The 15,461-nt window shown below is 45.8% G+C and overlaps 6 protein-coding genes across 9 annotated transcripts; 3 read left to right on the top strand and 3 right to left on the bottom strand.

Annotated features, from left to right (window-relative positions):
* Nucleotides 1-560: 560 nt before the first annotated feature.
* Rox8 (TIA1 cytotoxic granule associated RNA binding protein Rox8) lies at nt 561-4,806 on the bottom strand. 3 transcript variants are annotated; one of them, XM_017247457.3, is made up of 5 exons: nt 4,665-4,806; nt 2,365-3,405; nt 1,368-2,300; nt 1,209-1,302; nt 561-1,143 (listed from the first exon to the last, which is right to left on the bottom strand). In XM_017247457.3, the coding sequence occupies exons 2-5, from the start codon at nt 2,590-2,592 to the stop codon at nt 983-985; spliced, it is 1,416 nt and encodes a 471-aa protein (XP_017102946.1). In that variant the 5' UTR covers nt 2,593-3,405; nt 4,665-4,806; the 3' UTR covers nt 561-982. The 3 variants fall into 3 exon arrangements, with proteins under 3 accessions (XP_017102946.1, XP_070137621.1, XP_070137620.1); XM_070281520.1 differs by having other exon boundaries at nt 2,365-3,402; nt 4,555-4,694; XM_070281519.1 differs by having other exon boundaries at nt 4,555-4,692.
* Nucleotides 4,807-4,918: 112 nt separating this feature from the next.
* Nucleotides 4,919-8,320, top strand: LOC108129481 (splicing regulator SDE2). 2 transcript variants are annotated; one of them, XM_017247463.3, is made up of 2 exons: nt 4,919-5,167; nt 5,227-6,017. In XM_017247463.3, the coding sequence occupies exons 1-2, from the start codon at nt 5,072-5,074 to the stop codon at nt 5,827-5,829; spliced, it is 699 nt and encodes a 232-aa protein (XP_017102952.2). In that variant the 5' UTR covers nt 4,919-5,071; the 3' UTR covers nt 5,830-6,017. The 2 variants fall into 2 exon arrangements, 1 of the variants encoding a protein (XP_017102952.2); XR_011443241.1 differs by lacking the exons at nt 4,919-5,167; nt 5,227-6,017 and adding exons at nt 7,582-7,723; nt 8,185-8,320.
* Nucleotides 5,928-7,424, bottom strand: Atg6 (Beclin-1-like Atg6). The gene is made up of 3 exons (XM_017247460.3): nt 7,291-7,424; nt 6,185-7,232; nt 5,928-6,125 (listed from the first exon to the last, which is right to left on the bottom strand). Exons 1-3 carry the CDS (start codon nt 7,403-7,405, stop codon nt 6,020-6,022), a joined length of 1,269 nt encoding a protein of 422 aa, XP_017102949.1. The 5' UTR covers nt 7,406-7,424; the 3' UTR covers nt 5,928-6,019.
* A 285-nt stretch (nt 8,321-8,605) lies between the features above and the next one.
* Pisd (phosphatidylserine decarboxylase) lies at nt 8,606-10,153 on the top strand. The gene has a single exon (XM_017247458.3). The coding sequence runs from the start codon at nt 8,606-8,608 to the stop codon at nt 9,950-9,952; it is 1,347 nt and encodes a 448-aa protein (XP_017102947.2). The 3' UTR covers nt 9,953-10,153.
* A 597-nt stretch (nt 10,154-10,750) lies between these two features.
* On the top strand, nt 10,751-12,763 carry LOC108129482 (rhodanese domain-containing protein CG4456). The gene has a single exon (XM_070281522.1). The coding sequence runs from the start codon at nt 10,817-10,819 to the stop codon at nt 11,303-11,305; it is 489 nt and encodes a 162-aa protein (XP_070137623.1). The 5' UTR covers nt 10,751-10,816; the 3' UTR covers nt 11,306-12,763.
* Hsp68 (Heat shock protein 68) lies at nt 11,345-13,630 on the bottom strand. The gene has a single exon (XM_017247456.3). It carries the CDS (start codon nt 13,415-13,417, stop codon nt 11,492-11,494), a length of 1,926 nt encoding a protein of 641 aa, XP_017102945.1. The 5' UTR covers nt 13,418-13,630; the 3' UTR covers nt 11,345-11,491.
* Between the last annotated feature and the right edge of the window lie 1,831 nt (nt 13,631-15,461).

The raw sequence follows: 15,461 nt of genomic DNA, 5'->3' as shown, positions 1-15,461 counted from the left end.
ATGACTATAGTTATTAAACACTGATTCAAACACACATAATGCATATAATACAATACCTAAATATAAATCTATAGAATACGCTAAATAAAAATCGATTTCAAAACAAAAACATCATCAAAGGCATCTTTCATGGGAAGTCATATAACTAAAGCTATGTAGTATAGCTACTAGAGAAGTATCTAATAAATACACCTTATTAATCTTTTTCTTCGTTTTTTTTCACTTGTTTTATATATTTTTTTGTTTCTTTATTTTACATTTTACATATTTATATCGCATTTCATTTTCCACATTGGAAATACACAATATGTATGCTCGAATTTACATTCTCTTAGGCGCTAGATTTGTTTCCTCTTGTTTTTTTGCTTTCGGCTTGCTTGTGGCTTGCTTTTCCTTCCATTCATCCTACATATGATCTCCTCCTCCTCCTCCTCATCTCATCCTCCCATCGTCTAATTTCCTTCCGATTTTCGTTGACACAATTTCCACATAGTTACAATTACAATTGGCTTTGTCACGTTTCTTAGTTTCTTAGCACAAGGCTCTCTTGCTTGCTTGCATTTTTTTTTGTTGAATTTCTTTTTCGGTTTATTTTGTTTCTGGGTTTTCTTTTTTTTGTTTTTGTTTTTATCGCCTACATCTCTGCTTAAATTACAAATCATTAAATTATTTTAACACGTACTTAGATTGGATTAGATTGTTACAGCTACCCGCCCATAGCCCAGAGCTTTTTTTCAGTTGATGTTTTTTTTCAGTTGTCGCCGGCGTATCGCCTAGACCTTGGGATTGGTTTTTTTTTTGGGCTGAGAATAGGTGATAGTGACACGATCCTTAGCCGCAACCTCCAATCCTGCACATTCTCTCAGTCCCCCGAGGCCGATTTGGCTGGTACCAATCTGTATTCTAGGTAACCTGGCAGCTGGGGCTGGGGGCGACTGCCCGGATGCTGCAGACGGCGTCGAAGCTGGCGTCACATTTCAGCTCATTGGGTCTGGTATTGCGGCATCGCAGCACTATACATCATCTGGGGGGCAAGTGAACCGTTTGCTGCTGCGGCGGCGGTGGCTGCGGCCGTTACGCCCGGCACTACAGTACCGGGTACGCCCCATGCCACATTCGGTGGCACCATACGATAGCCGGCAGCTGAAAATTAAAGAGAGATATGTTTAATAAGGGTAAGACTTAAAATCGGTAATGCTGCTACGTACGGACGCCTCCCGCCTGTTGAGCACTGGTGGTGTAAGCGTAAGGATAGTAGCCCTGTTGCATGTACTGCGTTTGCATCTGGGTTCCAGGATATGCCTGGAAGGGATTTAAATTTTAATTAATAATAATAACTATCCAAATCCAAATCATAATAAGCTTACCGTTGGGGGATACCAGTACCCCATCTGCTGATAGGCGTATGGCGAATACTGCGCTGCCGTGGCGGCTGCGATCTGCTGGGGAGTCATCATTTGGCCGGGTATCGCCGCTCCGGTGGCTGCCGCGATCTGTTGCTGTGTCATCATTTGGCCGGGCATACCCGCTCCAGCGGCAGCCGCTGCGTTCGCAGCTGCCACGGCGGCTACATTGGCGGAGGCTGCTGCTGCGGCCGCAGCCGCAGCATTATTGAGGTTATTGGCCGAATTGTCGCCGCCGTTCTCCTTGCCCCAGAAGCACTTAACCTGATTGCCATGGACCTCGCTGTTGTGCGTGTGCTCGATAGCGCGGGCGGCTGCTTCCTTGGTGACGAACTTAATAAACGCAAAGCCTTTGTCTTTGAATACCCGAACGTCCTGGATGGGTCCGAACTGGACAAAGTGCTTGTGCATCAAGTCATCGCTAATGACGTTAGCCGGAAAACCACCGCAGTAGACGGTAGTGTTGGTGGGGCTCGACTGGTTGTAGACCTCTTCGAAGGTGTGCCGCTGACTGCCCTTTACGCCGGAACCGTTGCCTCCCGGCCCGCCACCCATGCCACCTCCCTGGCCGCCTCCTTTGTTGGGCTCACGCGGCGGTGGGAGTTTGCGGGTGGACCAGTTGGTGCGTATTGACCGCGAACCGATCCATTGACCATTCATCGCCGTAATGGCGTTCTCCGCCTCTGCCTTTTTCACGAACGACACGAAGGCATAGCCCTTGGACTTCATGGTGTGCGGATCTCTAACAATGCGGCAGTTTGAAATCTCTCCGAATGGAGCAAATGCCTCGCGCAGCGTTTCTGTTTCGATCTCGGGACTCAAGTCGCCGACGAAAATATGATGATGAGAACTGATGTCCGTCTTGGGCTGATTGCCGGGACTAGTGGCCCAGTTAACCTAATGAAACAACAGATCCTTTGATAACTTTTAATGAAACATAGAATGTCAGTATAGATCTTACCTTGATTTCCTTGTCGAGGAACAGACGCTTGTTCATGGCGGTTAGGGCGGTCGTGGCTGCTTGGTAAGTGGAATATTCGATAAAGGCATAGGGATCGTTGCCCGGCTCCCGGATTATCTTGCAGCTCTTGACGTGGCCCATGGTGCCGAAGAGTGCGATGAGCAAATCCTCGGACACGGAGCTGTCTAGGTTGCCAACGTATAGGGTCTTCGGCTGGGATTCGTCCATGGCTGTTCTGTATGTCAGGGTGTGTGTATCTAATAGGCTACTTAGCTCTGGCTACTTGATTATATGTCTCTACACTCGGTCCAGGAATTGAACTGGAACTGAGACTGGCTGCATCAATCACAGGACGATATAAAAATATGCAGCTTGGTTGCTCTATCTAGTAGTCACTTCCCAAAGTCCACGTACAAAATATATTTATGCTTATTTCCGTCTAAATATACAGGTGTCTTGCTGCGAATTAAATAGTGCTAAGTGCTAGGCTACAATTTTGAATACTTCGATTGCTACGATACTACGACTGCAGTTCTGCACTCACTCTCGACTTGGCTGGGCTTTGTGTTGTTTTTTTGTTGTTTTTAATATAAATTAATTATTCTGTATGTATCTAGGTAGGTAAATCTTTAGGCTTAACGCTGAGGTTCGTCGTTTATTGCTTTTGCTCCGTTACTAATCTCTCGCCTAGTAGAAAATTTTGTTAAACATCTATATATATGTATAAATATATCTGACCTAACTAATCGCTAATGGAGTGTTTTGGAATATATACGAATTTCGCTCTATATATCTGGTATATCCAGATCTATCTGCAGATAGCAGCCTTTTTCCAGGGGATGGGATTTTGGATGTGGATGTGGATGTGGGGTAGCTCGCTCGATCCCTGATCCGCCGATTTGCGATTTTCCAAAAGATAATTGTAAACCGTCCAATATACAGGATTGTATAAACGTATATAAATACTCGATGTCGTACAAAAATTAGTTGTCTATGAAAGTTCGCAGGATGGGTTTTCAAAGCTGACCCCTGGAATCACTGCTGCAAAGAGAGAGAGAGAGAGAAGAGAGAAAGAGAGAAATTGGGTTAGTTGCGAGGCGATATATCCGGGATAGTGGGACAAGGCCTAACAGCACATGATCGGCGGGCATTAGCTAGGCAAATGATATGGGTATAAATCGAATAGGTCCCGCCACCTACACCGCCTCCCCCTCCGCCTTTGGGAACAAAGAGCCACCAAAGGCGGCAAAGCAGTGCAGCACGGTCTCTTTCATACACGCGCACGCACACAAGCACACCCACTCACACACACACACACCAATGCGCTTCAAGAGAGAGAGACAGATCTGCTTGTCCGCTTTTATAACAAAGCAAATCGGGAACAATTGACAAAAGCCATCCATTCGCAACGGATTTGCGGGCCTGGCAAAGCGATTTAGTTTATAATTAATAAGTCTCCGCACATTAGCCGAATTCTTTCGGCACAGGCACCAACACACGCACATCAGCAGGGGTCACACGCACACGAAAAGAGGGCCCACGGTTGCATTATGTTTTTCGCTTTTCTCGCTTCTGCAAAAACCAAATATCAACTTGCATGGCACTAAACTTGATTTTGATTATTTCTGCGTGCGATGTCAGCCAAAGTCATAGAGCCCAAAAGGGAGTGGAAACGGGGGATGGCGGGGTGGTTTTTGTTGCTCATTTGCTGCTGCTTATTTTCTTCGTCTCTTTTTCGCACACCGACACATACAAACACACACACAAACACGGAGAGAGGCGTCTTGCGTTGCGTGTGTACACACACATGTAGACGGGATGGATGGAAGCGGCTAGCAGAAAAAGCAATGAAAAGTTCCACATTCAAATTGCATTGGTGTTGGTATTAGTTTAAATGCTCAATAACTAAAGCCGAACCGAAAAAAAGCAAAAGACAAACTGGGCGACTCATGGGAGCAATGCCGCTCCCCGCCCCAACAGTCCCCCCGCCAACTACCAACACCGATGCCGAATGTACCGACTTGAAATTGAACACATTTGGGGATTTGCATAGAGACGCTGCACAGAATTTGAGATTTGGCCGTTTGGCTGCCTGAATCCGCGCTCTCTTAACAATTTTGTGCGCCTTTCTGTGACGTGGCTGCGGCTGCGAATTTACCGCATTTTACTTGCTTTGCTCGATTTTCGTACATTGCACTCAACGGACAAGATTCGCCGCTACCGGTTTCTACTAAAATTGCACAATTTTCGCTTGGTTTTGTGGGCGTAAATGTTCTTTAAACGCGTCGCTAAAATTTTACCTTTGTCGTCGAAAATGCGAACTAATTAATGAGACTTTTTGTGTGTGAGAGCCAGGGCTGCCAACTGTCTAAAAACGAAAAAACAATGGCGGCAACCTGGAAGAAACACTGAATTTGCCTAATCGGCGCGTGTTTATTTTAGACAGAGATTAGCTATGGGTTTTTTAGGATGTTTTAATTGATCTTGGCCCAAAATCACTTGGATATCTTTGTTTTAATGACGAGTTATTATTACCAATGAGAATGGGGCAACCCTAGGGACACCGATAAACGCTTGCATCACCACCCCACCACCTCTAACTCACGTCAGGGTGCAGCGCAAAGAGAAACTAGAGATTAGCCGATAGTTGCATCTCTAGAAGTACAAAAAGAAAGAACAAAAAACAATATAAAGGGGAAACGGTAAAATGGTAATTAATATTCTGATAAACAATAAACGCTTGATTTCTTGCGAAGATCAAATCAGTTACCAACAGCTACGTGGTAGAATAGAAAAATCCACAGTGAGTATGCGGATGCATGTTTTGGTTTCATAAGTTTTTGTAACGTGTGCCACTTTCAGAATTTGCTCCCCGAAGATTACTACCTCCTGTGCAATGGAAAACCTTTGGTGGGAGCACAGCCATCAGGAGATGTCCATTGCATACTGCGTCAGTTGGGCGGCAAGGGTGGATTCGGTTCCATGCTCCGAGCTATTGGCGCCCAAATCGAAAAGACCACAAATCGAGAGGCTTGTCGGGATCTGAGTGGACGCCGCTTGCGGGACATCAACGAGGAGAAGCGGGTTCGTGCTTGGCTGGAGAAGCAAGGTGAGAGGGAGCGCGAGGCCGAGGAGCGAAAGAAGCGTAAAATTGAGAAGCTTCTGGCTGTGCCCAAGCACGAGTTCAAGGACGATGACTACGAGGAAGCAAGGGCCAATCTTACCGAGAAAGTCAACGATGCCTTTGAAGAGGGACTCAAACAGGCAGAGGAGATAAAGGAAAAGCAGGAACCGGAAACTTCAACCAGCGGCTGCAAACGAAAAGCTACCTCAGAGGATAAAAGCAAGCTGAAGAAAAAGAAAAAAGGAACCCTTTGGATTGGCGACGACATATCCGGGTCTGATTCAGACTCAGATAGTAGTGAAGAAGAATCAGAGGCACCTAAAAAAGCTGTAAAAAACTAATGCTTATCTTCTTTTTTAAATATTTCTTATATATATTTTCGTTTTTAAATAGTAATTTGAATCTGACCTTAAAAAATCGGTCCTATACCTTAATTGCATTTAAAATTTGAATGATTTAGCTTTAATTTTAAGCACTAGGAAGATTAATAATTAGTTGTATAAATAAACGATTGAATGACAAAGGGGAACATCACGGCGAAACAAATTGCGAGGAGACCCATGCTAGACCCCACTTCAGGTTCGTTAGCATGAATTTAAGGGCCTTGGTCCATTGCTCCTCAGAGTTGAATTGAATCCTTTGGGAAAACAAATAAATGAAATTCGGTTGGACTGGATGCTGAAATGAAATACTCACTTTATCGAATAGGAATTTCCAGTGGAGGGATCAATTATTTTTCCCTTCTCCATCTTGTAGGGTAACAGGAATTCAGTGTCGCGCTTTTCAACTTCCTTCTGAAACTGTGTTAGGCAGTCGAGGAATGCCACCATAGCAGCATCAAACTTGGTGTCCCAGAAGAACTTAAATCCGCCACTTCCGTACAAAGGCAGCTCTCGATTCTCTCCAAGCACCTCTACATAGGAGTGATTCCCAAAGGGTACCACCCGATAGCGCTCGAATGTGAGGCCAATCTTTCGGGCTAATGCAGACAGGAGCAGCACCGTTTGGCCCCAGGCAGCGTTAATCTCCGACCAGTCCACTGAGACAGTGGGCAAGCGTCCGAGCCGGAAGTTATTAATGGTTCCAAAGTGGCCAGCGTGCCATATGTGGAAAGTAATGTTAAAAATATTGGTGTCACGCAGCTTGTCCAATTGCTGGCGGGAATAGGCGATCTGGCTTTCCAGGCTGCGTTTGTCGTCCTCTGTCAACATCAGTTCACGCCGATGCTTCGTGTATTCACGCCAGTAGCACTCCTCCTGCTCATGTAGCTGCTCCCTCTCCTGTTCTTCCTGGGCAATAGCATCTTTCAGCTGTTGCTCTTCCTCCTTAAGGTGGCCAAGTTCTGAAAGAAGCTGTTGTTCGCTACGCTTCAACTCTTCCAGCTCCTTATCCAGGGCGTCTACATTAGGAGCCTCCCGCTGCTGCTCCAACTCGTCCAGATACGCCTTGTACACACCCCACTCGTCCTCGGCGATTTTTAGCTCGCGGTCCATGATTTCCAGCATGGAGTCGGCGCATTCCTCGCACAGCGGATGGTCAATTTCAGAGTTCGAGGAAAGGCAGTCAAATAGTTCCGCCTTCAGCTTGAAGGCAGCGCTCATCTTTTTGCTGTCCCTGCCATCGGAAACTAGCATGAATCCAGTCCCATTGATGGAGTCAGTCAGCCTGTATGGCGGCACGAAGTGATCGAAGCTGCTGGCGCCCTGGGGATCCAAAACGTTCCCATTGTCCCCGTATATAGGCACTAAAATTTGGTGATTCATTAAATGTACATATTTAGGAGAGTAGCTTCCTTTTCTTACGTGATAGCTCCGCCATGGCATGGTCGTTGATCTTATCCAGCTGCTCGTCCAACACTATAGGCTGCATGCATCGCTGGCAGGCGAAGGAGACCGCCTGTTTCTCCGCCTCGCTCATTGTGCCAGTCTTGTTTGGTTTTCAAAATTGTTTTTCTGCATGCAATTAACTTTACGTGTGAGAAAACAAAAATTTATCAGCTGTTCGCAGCTGCTGCCAGGGTTGTCATTCCTCCCGAATAAGCGAGCCACTCTACGGCGCAGTTATCAAAACTGTCAACCAGTTGCAAGCGGAGCAAAAAGAACGACTAAAACCAGTTTTAAACAAAAAAATAACATTGCCTAAGATTGTTTACGCGTGCCTCGGTGCCGCAGGCCTTGACCACTATTGGGTCTGATAAGACAGGCGGGAACAATCGGGAGGTTTTGGTTTGTTTTGGTGAGAAAAACTAAAACTACATATATATGTTAGACGCAGTGTCGTCGTCAGTGCTGCTAACTTGGCTAGTTGATAAATAAAGCTAAATATATAAATGATAACCGATATCTTAAACTCATAAAAACCAATTTATAAAATATAGATCAATAAAAGATATATTTTATTTATATATTTTACCATTAGTTTGTTTTCCAACTCGACTTCTAATGAATAATTAAAATAAATAAATTATAGAATAATTATTAAAAATCACTTTAAAAATAAAGTACGATTAGAAAGTGCGTCAATGGATTTTTCTTCATTAAAGAAATGACGCATTTTAAACAAAAATTTAATATTAATATGTTAAAGGTTAAGGAGATGAACTTCCGTGTGTTGTCAAGTCAACCGAAAGATTAGACTTTAAAAAGAATGATTTAAAGAGTGATATATACTAATCCACGGTGAACTTTTATTTTCAGCTAGATTTGCCGCCAACTTATAGCAGCACTGGCACCGGTCACATTGTCGTTTCTTCGGTTTCGGGAACCCATGGAAAACTTTCAGTCTCTTGTAGGCAGCACAGCGATCCGGAAGCACCAAATCAAGCAGCAAACATCACTCTGATTCCCCACTGATTTAACTTAAAACTTGTGACAGAAGTGGCGAAAGAATCCGAGTTTCATAACGCATGCGAGTGCTTTTCCATTTCATCTGTTCCTAGGGCCAAGGCACAGCTTAGTAGTCACCCAAATCACTAAATAGTTAGCAAAGAACCTGCGAGATTAAACAACAGAAGCGGAGACCATTTCCACACATCGTGCCATTTTTATCTGGGCATACCTTGATTACGTGATTATCCGCGACAGGGGCTGCGCAGCAGCAGCTATAGCAACAGCAACAATGGTTTCCTACTTCGTACCTCGCGGCCGCTTCCTGCTGAAGGCCGGCAATCTCAGACAGGTGGTGCAGCAGCAGCACCAGCAGGCCCAGATGCAGCTCCAGACCACCAAAGCTTCACAGCCGCAGGCACAGAACGGAAGCTGGCCGGTAATACGCCACTTCCGTCAGTTTTCCTCGAATTCTGCATCCAAAGAGGCACCTCTTCACCACCGCCGTCCGCCTCCACACAAATTCAAGCAGCAACTCAATTCCAGCCAGGAGGTAGCACAGGTACGCCGCAACGTGCTCGCTCGGTGGACTGGGTTTCTCCTGCGTTGGGCGCCTATGGGCATTTGTGTGTTCGGCGCCATTGAGTGGCAGTTGCAGAAGCGTCGCTGCGAGCAGGAAGGCCAGCCCAGGACCGCCTCCGAACTTCAATCTCGAATCTACTGCTCGCTTCCCCTGCGCATCATCAGCCGTTGTTGGGGATGGCTGGCCGCCTGCTACATGCCTCCAACTTTGCGACCTTATGTATACGGTTGGTACTCGAATACATTCAAAGTCAACCTGGAAGAGGCCCAATTTCCAGAATATGAACACTACAGCAGTTTGGCGGAATTCTTTACGCGTCCGCTGAAGGAAGGCGCCCGCACCATTGACCAGGAAGCCCCCCTCGTTTCTCCGGCAGATGGCAAGGTGCTGCATTTTGGAAGTGCCTCAGAATCGCTAATCGAACAAGTTAAGGGTGTAAACTACAGCATCGAGGACTTCTTGGGTCCCCTACAGACCTTAGAGCAGGCCAACTCGGGAGTTCCTTACGCCCAGGCTCTAAAAAAGAAGCAGGATGGCTCTACGGAGCTCTACCAGTGCGTAATTTACCTGGCTCCTGGCGACTACCATCGTTTCCATTCGCCAGCGGCCTGGAAACCCTCTATCCGACGACACTTCTCCGGGGAACTGCTATCCGTAAGCCCGAAGGTGGCTAGCTGGCTGCCGGGATTGTTTTGCCTGAACGAGCGCGTTTTGTACATGGGACAGTGGAAGCATGGCTTCTTCTCCTACACCGCTGTGGGTGCAACAAACGTGGGATCTGTTGAGATCTACATGGATGCTGGACTGAAGACCAACCAGTGGACGGGCTTTAATGTGGGCAAGCATCCGCCCAGTACCTATGAATACGATGAACTAGAACTGAACCAGACCGCACCGGCAACAGAGTTCGGGAAGGGGGACCTTGTGGGCCAGTTCAACATGGGCTCCACCATTGTTCTGCTATTCGAAGCGCCGAAGAACTTCAAGTTCGACATCGTGGCCGGGCAGAAGATCCGCGTGGGCGAGTCTCTCGGACACATAGCTGGCTCCAAGTGAGGAATACTCTTCAACCAAATCTTGTCCTATTGTCGACTATTGCTCACATCACTCTTTGTATTAACGTTGGACACTCGTGTCCTTGGAATATGTATTTTGTGAAGAACCTGCGAAGCTGAAACTGTGTATTGTTGCCATTTTAGTAGTCCTAAGTAATATTTTTATAATAAAAAGTCGAAATATATTTGAGTACAAAACGAATTTTTCGGTAATTAACTGATTCATGGCACGCGCTTCTTAACTAGAACACCGATTGTTGAGGTGGGTTGGTGGGCCTTATCAGGTGGCTCTGATAAGAGCTACCATCTATCACAAAGTCGTTGAACCACATCCCTTTTTACCAGAAGAAACCGGCGCCCATGTCCGATAATTCACAAAACCCCCGAGGGATTTAATTCATGTTCCCTTCCCGATAGCCGGATGCGAAACATGCCACCTTTCGACTAGACAAGCACGCGCCACAGTTCTTAAGCGTTTATGGATCGTCTATACCCCATTTGTTTACTTGTAGACTGAATCCGGGATCGCAATCCATTTCAGTTAATTGATTCAATCAAGCGCAATGGTCTCTGTTGTTCGTTGAACTTATCAAGGGATGACGGGTAATTGTGATTGGGTTCCAGGCCTTGACACACACACTTCACGTATTTCGCGAGTGCTGGTTATCCGACATGGCAACAGCTTCTGATTACAATCTCGCCAAAGGGAATTATGCTTATCAGTGAGGGACTATTTTTTAAATTACCGCCAAACCAGGGCGGTTAGAAAATTAGCTACTTGGCAACTCTAGAAACCGGCATTCTATTTATTATTGTGATTTTACGTAACTTTGTTTGTCTGGTGTGGATATTTATTTATTTTAAAATGCTGCTCAGGAACTGTATAATGGCCTTACGCGTTACCAGCTCAAAGGTTACGCTGCACCCTGCCGTAAAACCACAAAGATTGACCCTGATCCCCGCAAGGAATCTTCAACAACGTTTCTATAGCAGCCAGTCTCCTGTTATTGGAATAGTGGACTACGACGTGGTCAAGAAGCTACCCAGTGAACCCCAAAAGCTGCTCATCGACGTCCGTGAGCCAGACGAACTTAAAGAGACTGGACAAATCCCCTCCAGCATTAATATACCTCTGGATGTGGTCAGCCAAGAACTGTCCACCAGTGACAGCGCCTTCAAATCGAAATACGGCAGGGAAAAGCCCAAGCCGGATACGGAGATTATATTCCACTGCAAGATAGGCAAGAGGAGTCTCAAAGCCGCGGAAGCTGCCACCGCTTTGGGATTCAAAAAAGTTAGCAACTATGAGGGATCCTGGCTGGACTGGGCCAAGCGCGAGGGATTGCCAAAGTAAATTGGGAAAAGTAAACAGCAAATAAAAACATTTATGATCTTCTCCATATACTGATTATCTTTTTTTATTTTCAGAATTCTTTGCTACTGACTAGATATTATTTTAATTGAATTAAATTCAGTAACTTATTTTAAACTATAAAGACTGAGATTCAACAATACTAGTTTAATGCTATGGCATTTGGAATTAGTCCACCTCCTCAACAGTGGGACCCTTGTAACCACCGTTGTTGCAGCTTCCTGACTGCTGGCCGCCGTTAGTACGCGGACCATCTCCTCCTGCTCCCTGCTGGTGCATTTTGGTCATGATGGGGCTGCAGAACTTCGTCAGCTCTTCCAGCTTATGCTCGAACTCCTCCTTCTCGGCAGTGGTATTGGAGTCAAGCCATTTAACAGCCTCGTTGCACTTCTCCAGCACACTGCTCTTGTCCGACTGGCTGATGCGATCGCCACCCTGCTCGGCGGCCTCCTTAACACTGAAAACGTAGCTCTCCAGCTGGTTGCGGGCGGCGATCCTTTGGCGGTGGCGCTCATCTTCCTCGGCATACTTCTCCGCCTCGTTGAGCATGCGGTCGATGTCGGCCTGCGACAACCGGCCCTTGTCGTTCTTGATCGTAATGTTCTTGGCATTACCGGTGCCCTGCTCCTTGGCGGTAACATTGAGGATACCATTGGCGTCCAAGTCGAAGGTGACGTCAATCTTTGGCACGCCTCTGGGTGCAGGTGGGATGCCGGTCAGGTTGAATGTGCCCAGCACGTTGTTGTCCTTAGTCAGAGCACGCTCGCCCTCGAAAACCTGGATAGTCACCGCAGGCTGGTTATCGGCGTAGGTTGTGAATGTTTTGGATTGTTTGCAAGGAATGCGGCTGTTGCGCTCGATTAGCTTGGTCATCACTCCACCAGCAGTCTCAATGCCCAGTGATAGCGGAGCCACATCCACCAGTAAGACATCCTTTATCTGGCTGCTTTCGTCGCCGGAAAGAATGGCTGCCTGTATAGCCGCTCCATAGGCCACCGCTTCATCAGGATTGATGGACAGATTAAGGGTCTTTCCGCCAAAGAAACCCTGCAGAAGATTTTGAACCTTGGGGATGCGGGTGGATCCTCCTACCAAGACAATGTCATGAATCTGTCCTTTGTCCATCTTGGCATCCTTTAGGGCCTTTTCCACGGGCTCCAGGGTATTGCGGAAGAGGTCGCCGCACAACTCCTCGAAACGGGCCCGGCTCACCTTGGTGTAGAAATCGTGACCCTCGAACAGGGCATCAATCTCGATGGAAGCCTCTGTGCTGGAGGACAAAGTGCGCTTAGCGCGTTCGGCTGCAGTTCGAAGGCGTCTCAGAGCGCGAGGATTAGTGCGCAGATCCTTCTTAAACTTGCGCTTAAACTCCTCTGCCAGATGGTTTACCAGTCGGTTGTCAAAGTCCTCGCCACCCAGATGAGTGTCGCCGGCCGTAGACCGCACCTCGAAAAGAGATCCTTCGTCGATGGTCAAAATAGAGACATCGAAAGTGCCGCCGCCCAAGTCAAAGATGAGCACATTGCGCTCTCCCTTAAGATTCTTGTCGAGTCCATAGGCCAGAGCTGCGGCAGTTGGCTCGTTAATAATGCGAAGGACATTTAATCCGGCGATGGCTCCGGCATCCTTGGTGGCCTGGCGCTGGGAGTCGTTGAAGTAGGCAGGCACCGTAATGACTGCATCACGAATTGTAGTGCCCAGATAGGCCTCCGCCGTCTCCTTCATCTTGATGAGCACCATGGAGCTGATTTCCTCCGGAGCAAAGCGCTTCTCTTCCCCCTTGAACTCCACGCTCATCTTGGGCTTGCCGCAGTCGCTAATGACCTTGAAGGGCCAGTGTTTGATGTCGTCCTGGATTTTCGGGTCGTCGTACTTGCGGCCAATCAACCGCTTGGCATCGAAAACGCTGTTCTTGGGATTCATTGCCACCTGGTTCTTGGCAGCGTCTCCAATCAGGCGCTCCGAGTCGGTAAAGGCCACATAGCTGGGTGTAGTCCGGTTGCCCTGGTCGTTGGCGATGATCTCAACCTTTCCGTGCTGGAAGACACCCACGCATGAGTACGTGGTGCCCAAGTCGATTCCAATAGCTGGCATTTTTGTATTTCTTTGAATTTTCTTTTGATTCAACGTCCAAAATGAATATTATTTTTTGTATAATTTTTTCTTATTTTTTACTTGTCACTTGGATTTATATCGATAGCGGAATATTTTCAGTAATATTTTCTTTTTTCAGATTTTAGCTTTCACAGCCTTCTTTCTTTTGAACTTTTCGCTTGGTTTTCACTTTTCAAATGTGCTGGCTGGGAAATTTGCGCCGCTATTTATACCCGACTGCTCGGGCGGGGAAAGTTCGAGATTTCCCTTCTCGAATTCACCCGACTTTTCCTATGAGAGTGAGTGAGACAGCAGCAGAACAAATGGAAAATTCAGGAATAATTGAGGGGTAGTTTTGGTTGTCGCAGGTCGGCATTTCGATTATTAAAAATTATATTTATTTTTGGCACTTTTGCATATTGAATGATTAAGCCATTAGTATTTTTAGATTATGTTTACTCTTATTATTGACGTGTGCTTAAAATCAAAGAACACAAATATGCAATTCTTAAAAATGGAAAACCATTTTCCAAAAATATTTCAAATATTTACACTTTTGTACGCTTTTCTTTTTGTTCCAAATATAATTCAAAACAAATTAAAACAAAAAAGGAAAGGAAAGCTAACTTCGGGCGGAGCCGTGGTGATATACTCTTGCGGCTAAGATTATATATTTATCGCAAACGTCGCATAAAGAAGGCCGATCCTTTTAAAAATTAATAGCTTTAAAACCAATTCATTTTCGGTTTTCCGTGATGGAATCCCATGAAAAGAGGTTTTTCCCCTATGGGGTGCACGGTGATGGCTATATCTTTCCCAATCCTCATCCGATTCTCAAGCGGAGTACCTTAAACGATTTCTGGATCGATTCGCCACCATTCTGCATCAAAATCCTGAGCTAAAATATTTTTTAAATTTTTTGTCCATTTTTCGTGAGGCATCCCTTGAAATTGGGGTTTTCTCCTATGGGGTCCACGGTGATGGCTATATCTTTCCCAATACTCATCCGATTCTCAAGCGGAGTACCTTAAACGATTTCTGGATCGATTCGCCACCATTCTGCATCAAAATCCTGGCACAAAATATTTTTTAGATTTTTTGTCCATTTTTCGTGAGGGATCCCTTGAAAATGGGGTTTTCTCTCATATGGCCCACAGTGATGGCTATATCTTCCGCAATTCTCATCCGATTCTCAAGCGGAGTACCTTAAACGATTTCTGGATCGATTTGCCACCATTCTGCATCAAAATCCTGAGACAAAATATTTTTTAGATTTTTTGCTTATTTTTCGTGAGGGATCCCTTGAAAATGGGGTTTTCTCTCATATGGCCCACAGTGATGGCTATATCTTTCCCAATTCTCATCCGATTCTCAAGCGGAGTACCTTAAACGATTTCTGGATCGATTCGCCACCATTCTGCATCAAAATCCTGAGACAAAATATTTTTTAGATTTTTTGTCCATTTTTCGTGAGGGATCCCTTGAAAATGGGGTTTTCTCTCATATGGCCCACAGTGATGGCTATATCTTCCGCAATTCTCATCCGATTCTCAAGCGGAGTACCTTAAACGATTTCTGGATCGATTCGCCACCATTCTGCATCAAAATCCTGAGACAAAATATTTTTTAGATTTTTTGCTTATTTTTCGTGAGGGATCCCTTGAAAATGGGGTTTTCTCTCATATGGCCCACAGTGATGGCTATATCTTTCCCAATTCTCATCCGATTCTCAAGCGGAGTACCTTAAACGATTTCTGGATCGATTTGCCACCATTCTGCATCAAAATCCTGAGACAAAATATTTTTTAGATTTTTTGCTTATTTTTCGTGAGGGATCCCTTGAAAATGGGGTTTTCTCTCATATGGCCCACAGTGATGGCTATATCTTTCCCAATTCTCATCCGATTCTCAAGCGGAGTACCTTAAACGATTTCTGGATCGATTCGCCACCATTCTGCATCAAAATCCTGAGACAAAATATTTTTTAGATTTTTTGTCCATTTTTCGTGAGGGATCCCTTGAAAATGGGGTTTTCTCTCATATG

The sequence above is a fragment of the Drosophila bipectinata genome, chromosome 3R (assembly GCF_030179905.1).
Source record: "Drosophila bipectinata strain 14024-0381.07 chromosome 3R, DbipHiC1v2, whole genome shotgun sequence".
NCBI classification, from domain to species: Eukaryota; Metazoa; Arthropoda; class Insecta; order Diptera; family Drosophilidae; genus Drosophila; species Drosophila bipectinata.
This window is presented reverse-complemented; position numbering and strand designations above follow the sequence as displayed.

What these genes read in the sequence shown, in the direction of transcription:
- Rox8 (XM_017247457.3), bottom strand. Translation starts at nt 2,592, where the DNA reads ATGGACGAATCCCAGCCGAAGACCCTATACGTTGGCAACCTAGACAGC. An exon ending in TCCTCGACAAGGAAATCAAG is followed by an intron (nt 2,301 to 2,364) that starts GTAAGATCTATA and finishes TTGTTTCATTAG; the next exon opens with GTTAACTGGGCCACTAGTCC. An exon ending in TCAACAGGCGGGAGGCGTCC is followed by an intron (nt 1,144 to 1,208) that starts GTACGTAGCAGC and finishes TTTAATTTTCAG; the next exon opens with CTGCCGGCTATCGTATGGTG.
- Atg6 (XM_017247460.3), bottom strand. Translation starts at nt 7,405, where the DNA reads ATGAGCGAGGCGGAGAAACAGGCGGTCTCCTTCGCCTGCCAGCGATGC. An exon ending in TGCCATGGCGGAGCTATCAC is followed by an intron (nt 7,233 to 7,290) that starts GTAAGAAAAGGA and finishes ACCAAATTTTAG; the next exon opens with TGCCTATATACGGGGACAAT. An exon ending in GGAAATTCCTATTCGATAAA is followed by an intron (nt 6,126 to 6,184) that starts GTGAGTATTTCA and finishes GTTTTCCCAAAG; the next exon opens with GATTCAATTCAACTCTGAGG.
- Pisd (XM_017247458.3), top strand. Translation starts at nt 8,606, where the DNA reads ATGGTTTCCTACTTCGTACCTCGCGGCCGCTTCCTGCTGAAGGCCGGC.
- LOC108129481 (XM_017247463.3), top strand. Translation starts at nt 5,072, where the DNA reads ATGGTAATTAATATTCTGATAAACAATAAACGCTTGATTTCTTGCGAA. An exon ending in GTAGAATAGAAAAATCCACA is followed by an intron (nt 5,168 to 5,226) that starts GTGAGTATGCGG and finishes TGCCACTTTCAG; the next exon opens with AATTTGCTCCCCGAAGATTA.
- LOC108129482 (XM_070281522.1), top strand. Translation starts at nt 10,817, where the DNA reads ATGCTGCTCAGGAACTGTATAATGGCCTTACGCGTTACCAGCTCAAAG.
- Hsp68 (XM_017247456.3), bottom strand. Translation starts at nt 13,417, where the DNA reads ATGCCAGCTATTGGAATCGACTTGGGCACCACGTACTCATGCGTGGGT.